This window comes from Anneissia japonica, unplaced genomic scaffold, assembly GCF_011630105.1.
Source record: "Anneissia japonica isolate Jap-2015-1 unplaced genomic scaffold, ASM1163010v1 scaffold287709_len1912824_cov184, whole genome shotgun sequence".
Lineage (NCBI taxonomy): Eukaryota > Metazoa > Echinodermata > Crinoidea > Comatulida > Comatulidae > Anneissia > Anneissia japonica.
This window is the reverse complement of record NW_022751466.1, coordinates 26971-35958: the sequence shown is the minus strand read 5'-3', so window position 1 is coordinate 35958 and position 8988 is coordinate 26971. Positions and strand designations below refer to the sequence as shown.

At 33.7% G+C, this 8988-nt stretch overlaps 1 protein-coding gene across 1 annotated transcript; it reads left to right on the top strand.

Moving 5' to 3' along the window:
• Positions 1 to 33: 33 nt before the first annotated feature.
• On the top strand, positions 34 to 4524 carry LOC117121695. Its single transcript, XM_033266980.1, has 3 exons — positions 34 to 201; positions 643 to 768; positions 867 to 4524. The coding sequence occupies exons 1-3, from the start codon at positions 121 to 123 to the stop codon at positions 3477 to 3479; spliced, it is 2820 nt and encodes a 939-aa protein (XP_033122871.1). The 5' UTR covers positions 34 to 120; the 3' UTR covers positions 3480 to 4524.
• Positions 4525 to 8988: the final 4464 nt, after the last annotated feature.

The window sequence follows — 8988 nt, the reverse complement described above, 5'->3', positions numbered from 1 at the left end:
ATATGATACTTCCCAACGTGTAGCCCGATTCGTGGCCAGAATTTTAAATATTTAACAAATACAGTAGTCATATATGTGTTTTCTCCTTTTTATGTTCTTTAAGAATATGAACCGTTTATCATGTGGACAGATGACGAAATTAATTGGAGTTTAGGAGAAAATTTGAAGATTGAAGGAGCAGTGGAAAATATGCGAATACAGGTAGGCCTATATGCTACCACTACGGTTGCTATTTCACTTATTAAAGACATTTTTAGCACTGTACTAATACGGTATATTGTATTGTGATTACTATGACTTCACAATCACTAATACTACTATCACCACCACTACTACTACACTACCAGTAATTCTACAACTGCCAAAACTACGGTACCTCTACAACTACCACTACTGATTATGAGCAAATGTTTTCGTTCCATTGTTCAAGCACTCTAGAAAAAGGTTAGGAACACAAGGTTGGTGGTGGAATGTGACTTTTTTCTTATTAGCTTCATTTTGCATTATACATAATAGGAACAATAAAACATTACCACAACCAGTGCTTTGTAAAAATAAAATTAAAATATTGTAATATTTCATAATAATTTTGACAATTTCTATGTCCTATTAGCTAATGAATGACGTTTGATTACATTTTAGGCAACAGAAAGAGGCAATGGAAAAGAAGTGGTTGTGATTATTTCATCTCTAGATTCCAAAACGGTCTTATACGAAGGACAAAGCAAAGATTATTGCGCAACGTTTACAGAAAAGACTAAAGTACTGGTAAGTCAAAAGTAGAATATTATAAACAAACATTTCACCATTATTTTAACAATAATACCGATGTTTCTAATTATATTCTTCTATACTGTATATTTCAGGACTGGCACTTTCAAATGCCCGTAGTCACTTTTGCCATTATTAATGGTTCGTTAGTCGGTGCGTCATCCATGGAATACATTCAGCAGACTTCAGGACAGCAGGAGGCTGAGAGTTCTGCTAAGAGAGGTGAAGGATCACCTGTAGATGGAATGAAAGAAAGTTTACCGGAAACAGATGAACCGGTAAAAGATGAAACGGGAACATTAACTTTAGAAAATACATCTGAAGACTCTGTAGAAGTATCGTTTCAAAATGTACCGGAATGGGCTTTGTTTGGCAAAGCAGCTAGAAAGGTCACAAATGCAATATCATTCATTAGAAAGTCATCTAGAATTAAATCAACACAACAGTACGAAAGTGTATCAAAAACAGAAGTATCCTCAGTTAATAATGAAAAATCAATGGAACATGTAATAAAAGAAAGCTTACCAGAAACAAATGAACTGACAGATGATGAAAAAGAGTCTGAAAGTGTTATACTTGAAGAATCTGCATTGATTAAGAAGGAACTAACAGGAAATACAATAAAAGAAGGCCCATCAGAAACAAATAAACTCAGAGACGATGAACATGTAATGCTAACAATGGGAGAACAAGAAGGCGATTCAATGGAAGGGTCATTAGACAATTTTAAGAAACAGAGATCACTTGGCAGATTGGTTACGAAGATCACCAATAAATTGCCAACCAAGTCAAAAAGAGAGTCACCTGGAAGTAAATTAACAAAAGAATCTGAAAGTGCATCACTTACTGAAGAATCTTCATTCATTAAAGAGGAATTAGCAGGAAATAAAATAAGAAAGGGCTTATCTGAAACAAATAAACTAAAAGACGATGAAGGAATAGTGACAAGAATGGAAGAGCCACCAGAAACAACTGAACTGGCAGATGATAAAAGAAAGTCTGAAAGTGTTATGCTTGAAGAATCTGTATTGATTAAGGAGGAACTAACAGGAAATACAATAATAGAAGGCTCATCAGAAACAAATAAACTAACAGATGATGTACAAGTAGTGCTAACAATGAAAGAACAACAAGAAGATTCAATGGAAGGATCATCAGACAATTTTAAGAAGTCACTCGGCAGATTTGTTAAGAAGGTCACCAATAAATTGCCAACGAAGTCAAAAGGAAAGTCACCTGGAAGTAAATTAACAAAAGAATCTGAAAGTGCATCGCTTACTGAAGAATCTTCATTCATTAAGGAGGAATCAACAGGAAATAAAGTAAGAAAGGGCTTATCAGAAACGAATAAACTAAAAGACAATAAAGAAATAGAGACAAGAATGGAAGAGCCACCAAAAACAAATGAACTGACAGATGATGAAAAAGAGTCTGAAAGTGTTACGCGTGAAGAATCTGCATTGATTAAGAAGGAACTGACAGGAAATACAATAAAAGAAGGCTCGTCAGAAATAGATAAACTAACAGACGATGAACTGGTAATGCAAATAATGGAAGAACAGCAAGGAGATTCAATGGAAGGGTCATCAGACAATTTAAAGAAACAGAGTTCACTCGGCAGATTTGTAAAGAAGGTTACCAATAAATTGCCAACCAAGTCGAAAACAGAGTCACATGGAAGTAAATTAACCAAAGAGTCTGAAAGTGCATCGCTTACTGAAAAACCTTTATTCATTAAGGAGGAATCAGCAGAATATAGAATAAAAAAGGGCTCATCAGAAACAACTAAACTAAAAGACGATAAAGAAATAGTGACAAAAATGGAAGAGCCACCAGAAACCAATGAACTGACAGATGATGAAAAAGAGTCTGAATGTGTTGTGCTTGAAGAATCTGCATTGATTAAGAAGGAACTAACAGCAAATAGGCCTACAACAATAGTGGAAAAGCCACCTGAATATTCAATGGAAGGGTCTTCTGACAAGGTAAAGGAATGGAGTTCATTTGGCAGAGTAGCTAAGAAAGTCAGCAATAAATTGTCAACCAAGTCGAAAAGAGAATCATCTGGAAGTAAATTAACAAAATACTCTGAAAGTGCATCCCTTACTGACGATTCATCATTCATTAAGGAGGAATCAGCAGGAAAATCAATAAGAGAAGGCTCATCAGAATCAAATAAAGTAACAGACGATGAACAGGTAATGCCAACAATGGAAGCGCCTCATGGAGATGCAATGGAAGATATTGCGGAAAGGGTAAAAAAGCAGAGTTCAATCGGCAGATTAGCTAGAACAGTCAGCAATAAATTGCTAACCAAACTAAAAAGCGAGTCATATGGAAGTAAATTAACAAGAGAGCCTGAAATCGAAGTAACATCCAACGCCGAAGGGTCGCAGATACAGGATAGGTCAACATGGGAGGGATTGTGGCATCTGGAACAAGACACAACCAATGACAAAGCGATCCGACTGAAACCAGTAAAAGACAACAAGATTTCATTGGATACCACTTACGACTTCGTTACTATCTTGGAAAATAGAAGTAAAGTTCAATGCGAACAAATCTTGCCATTCACATGTAAAGACAAATCTTGGTTTTTGATGATTTACAAGACACATTATATAAACGACAAAGACGATGAACAAAACCATAGTTTGTGTACTAGATATCACGTCTTCTCACTTGATAAGATGATGGGTGGTATATAATAATGACAGCATAATGATTAATACATGAATAATAAGCATAAAAAACATGTCTGAAATACAAAACATAAACAAAGAACGGATAAATAATTAAAAACGACAGGCTTAATTCCTAAGGTAACCAAAAGAAGTTTTGAAATATAAAAAAACGTATTTCCTCTCGGCCCTTAAACAAATTTAAAACAATTCCAAGTAAAAAGAACATAAAACAATTAACAATTAAAATGCATAAATTGATAAGAAAAAATTACTGTTATATATTTAAGAATTTTTTTTACTGAATTTTAACAATGTAATCTGTTGTTTGTACAGGGGTTGCAGACACATTCGTGTTATGGCGCATTGTTGTTGATGCAACCCCTGGACGTTTGATGTCAAATAAATAAATGAAATGAAATGATGTGGACGTCATCTATCATGGCTCTCCATATACTTTACCTCGCCTTCACCAATTTATTGATCTCCCAATTCCTCCTCGATTTTGTTCATCCACTTTCTCCAAATTGTCCAGTATGCAATCCATAACCTTCCTCTACGAGCCATGAGAATGCCAGGTTTGTCCTACCTTCCTGTCGTATTGTGTAAGTGTATCTTATTATCATAACTGTCTCAGTTTGATGGTTGATACTTTCTCTAGGTTGATGCCAAAATATATCACAAACTGTTCTTAATTTTGACAATGGTAAATCATAGTAATTTAGCAATGCTTTAATGAATATTAGAGTTCGTCAGATTTTATACAAGCTTATTAAAAGGGTGATATTAAGATGCTTTTTGGAGAAAATCTCTGTATGTCGCCATTCAGAAACACTGTGCTTTGCTTATATATAGATAATTATCATTTTATTAGGCCTATCTGTGCATATACGTAGGCCTGCGGTTTGGCGCAGCGGTTGCGGTTCTGCTTCTTCAACTTAGAGTTCAATCCCTAGCTGTGAATTTTGCTGGTGTTTTTAGGCAAAGCTCTTTACATACGCAGGGTTGGATCTTGGTTCAAATTTAAGGGTGGGGGTTAAAAATGTTTCCAAAACCCACAAAATGTTGGTTGGGGTGGGGTGGGGGGGTCCTCCGTGGAAAATGTTGATTCCTAGATGGCGGGAAATGAGTTCTCGACTTTTGAAGTGTCTTTTAATGACTTAAGTTCTTAAAAATTCAAGGTTTTCCCCTATTGAAAACGGTCAGGTAATTTTTTGTCATTCTTATTACAGTAAATAGACCTATTATGTGTGTACCGGTATACATACAGAAAACAATTGGGTAGTCACATACATATTTTTTTCCATGAACTGATGGTAGGAAAATATAAATTTTTGATTACTCTTATAAGTAATTTTATTTGTTCTTTTCTTGTGAGCTTGCATGCTGCTGGGGTGAATCGTGGTACAAATTTAGGAGGAGGGTCAGAATGTTTCCAAAAATCACGAAAAAGAAAGGGGGTCCTCCCTGGGAAAATTTTGATTCCTAGATGGCGGGAAATGAGTTCTCGACTTTTGAAGTGTCTTTTAATGACATGAGTTCTTAAAAATTCAAGGTTTTCCCCTATTGAAAACGGTCAGGTAATTTTTTGTCATTCTTATTACAGTAAATAGACCTATTATGTGTGTACCGGTATACATACAGAAAACAATTGAGTAGTCACATACATATTTTTTTCCATGAATCGATGAACCCCAAAAAGAAAGGTGGTCGGAGTCCTCCCAAGGAAAACTTCGATTCCTAGATAGCGGGAAATGAGCTTTCTCGACTTCTAATTTTCCCATTGTAACAACAACAAAAAAAGGTAGATTTATTTTTCTTTTTCCTTTTTGTTTTTTTAGCCAAAGGATGGGGGAGGGGATTTGGGTATGAGTACAAGTATATAGGCCTACCTGGTAGACTCAAACACAAAATTCGGTGATTAGAGTTGCAGCATTATGGAATTCTAATTATGGAGCTCAGTATGTGTTCCATGTGCTTGATCCAACGACCGGTGGTAATAAAGTGAAGCGAATAGAGGTCTTGTTGGCAACAATCGCTATATAAGTGTAACATATTACAGTATTGCATATAAGTAAGCAGGACAATTTAGAATAGACTATTGCTTTGTACTCTATTTGCTCTTTTGGTTATATTATTTAATTGATGACATTGACGTATAATTTAATTATCAAATCATAATCGGATTAAAAGTTATGTTTCAGGGGTAAATTTATGATTTCTGTGTATATTAGACGTACCGTACATGCACATCATGCAAGAAAAGCCTTTGTGTTACGTCTAATAGTAAATTCGTGTTTATTGATCTGCCTGAAGAAATGCAGAACACCAACAGTACGTAAAATTACGTGAAAATCATAATTTACTCATGGATGGTACTAACTACGATGAAAATTGTTAGATCACAGAGTAATTTTAAAACTAAACTAAAAAAAAACACCTTTCAGAAACCTAAATTGTTTTACCTTTTGAATTTTAAACATGTTTTTAACGTATGCTTCTCTTTTCTTGCCTGTGAAGATTTTATCTTTCATAACGTTTTATAAACATTTTAAGAATTTTTGCTTTTACTTTTGTACATTTTTACATTTGTTACATATATATATATATTTTTACATTTGTTACATATATATATATATATATATATTATATATATATATATATTTACATTTGTTACATATATATATATATAAATATATATATATTTATACCTATTTGCCTGTTCTTTTTTTGTAATTTTGAAAATCTATTTCTGTCTTTTTTGTGTGTCTTATTGTATTGGTTTTGTAAGGACCCCATTGAAAATGAGCATGACTATCGTCGGCTCTTTTGTCTTTGTTTCTCTTGTATTGTTATGTCGAGTACCTAATAAATCAAATCAAACTAGGAGTTAGTGGTAGACATTTCAAATGCCATTGTTTTATAGCTAGTTTATGTGTGTCATATAATGGCTAGCAGGTTCATGGGTATGTTTTCATATGTTTCTATAATTTTATTCTCATGTTTATTCTAATAAATAATAATGATAAGGTAAGATTAACTTATGGCCTAGCACCATTTAAAAAACCGAAGTGATTATAAATGGCGCTTCATGTTATTTATGTTTTGTTGATTTTTTTTTTCTATTTATTCATATGCATTATTTACTTATTCGATATCTACTGTATTTTAGCTGTATTATTAAAGTCAGGCAGCGAAGGAAATTTGTTTTGATACGGTATATTTTACAACTGATTTGTTGACAACTGCCAAAAAGCATATATGACGAAAAGGTTGGGAACGGATGCAGATTTTTGAATATTTAAAAACTGGGAAAAAGGGGCGTAACTATACTTTTCGCCCAATTTTTAAATATTCACAAATCTTTACCTCATAAATGTTCCCGGGTATTTCTTCAAATTGGTTTTTCGTATCTTAGAAAAATAATTTGTTGCCTACAACACATCCGGAGCCTGGCTTTTAAAGAGCAAAACTGAAAATAGGTTCGGGATGGTAGAAGTTAAATATTAAGTTGTATTCTCCTAGTTGTCTTTAACTGTAGCTGGGATCGGGAAGGCGTTTTGTTTTGATGCTCAGTGCTAGGAGTTAATTTCACCTTGTTTTTTTTTTTTTTCTCTTTTGTGGGGTCGCCCCACTTTTATTCATAAGTTCAGCATACACAGTATAATTTGTAAAGAGTTGTTCAATATAGCTTCTTAAAATATCTTTAACAATTTTTTTTACTTTCACTTGAAATTTATGCACATCGGTCAAGGTGTACAATTACCATGCCATTTTTTTCTATTTGTTTTCTGTCATTTTAATAAAGGATATAATAAAAGGTCAAGCTTTTGTTTAAGCCTATTTTTTAAAGTTTGTTCGCTTGTATTTATAAACACTACAGTGTATATACAACATTTATAGGCTACATTATTTTTTCGAAATAGTTTTCCTTCAGACTATAATATGGTGAAATTGTTTTCACCAAGTTTAACCAATATAATATTTTTTTATTTTGTTAAGGTCAATCATTGACCATTTCTTTTTTGCTTTTTCATTGTTAATTAAGAAATCACAGCTTATTAAACTCTTTAATTCCAATAAAACATAACCCAAGGACATTGTTTCCCAAGTCCAAGTCTGTACTTAACTTTACTTTTATAGATAATTGGTTTTTCGTATCTTAGAAAAATAATTTGTTGCCTACAACACATCTGGAGCCTGGCTTTTAAAGAGCAAAACTGAAAATAGGTTCGGGATGGTAGAAGTTAAATATTAAGTTGTATTCTCCTAGTTGTCTTTAACTGTAGCTGGGATCGGGAAGGCGTTTTGTTTTGATGCTCAGTGCTAGGAGTTAATGCTTTCACCTTGTTTATTTAATGTTATATTTCAATAATTGGTTACAACATTTTTTACTTGTGATTTTTGAATGTCAATCAATGTTGTTAGAATCTTGTTGAGTTTCAACACGTGTTATCTTGTGATAGCAAAATCAGGATAATTCTGTACCGCGGTGCCAATACATTGGTGAAGATGTCCATGTAAAAACTTAAATCATTTTCAGGATTTTTAGGCAAACCTGGATAGAGAGTAAATCGCTAAAGCAAATAACTATATACTGTCGATAATGTTGTAAAAATAGTTTTAAACTTTATAGCGGTCAACAGTCATTTGATACCTCCTTATGGGTGTTTTCCGTGGCCGTGTGGGGCCCCTTTACCAACCAGTGGGGTGAATGAACCTAGAACTATGTTTAGACCCATAGTATGAAATTGCCAGCCGACCCTGATTTTCAGATTGAGTGTATACACAGCAATTATTCTTTTGCCTTATTGTATTATTATATATACTGTAATGTAATAGAATCTAGTATTCCTGATGATGAAATTTAATGTCGAAATATTGAATCCCAACACGATGGCGTGTATTTCAATACTTGGAGTATGTATTATACTTTCTTATCTGAGATTAACCAGTGGACCTTTCGGAATCTAGTATTATTGTACTAGAAAATTGTTTTGTTTGTTTTTTGGGGGTTTTTTTTAACGTAGGCCTATTTTAATATTGTGACAATGAGTAAAAGCCTGCTTAAGATCTAGTCTAGCTCACGGTGTCAATTTCTTGAATTACGTCAATGAACTGAATAAAATAATTCAGGTATTAGGCCTATAAAACTCAGCTCATATCTAACACACGATTGATTTGTGCAATTCAACGGTATTGAGCTACTTTTTTAGGCCTGCCGCGATTTCGAGCGGATTTACTTCATATTCACGAAGGAAAAAAATACAGAGGCTTCCGTTGAGGTTATGGGGTGAATCACATTACCAATTTACGCCATTTTCGTAATTTTTCCTTTTGATTGATATAAAACAACTCAACTACCATATTCATATCACATTATTAATTGATGACCATGGCCTAAAGCTTTGAAAAAGGAGCTGAATAACAACTCCAGAAGGATAATGAAGACCTAATTAAATACCCGGGAATTCCCCGGTACGCTATGTATAACGCTTTCAAAGCCTTTTTTTGCTGGTTTGCCGTTTACGCTAAA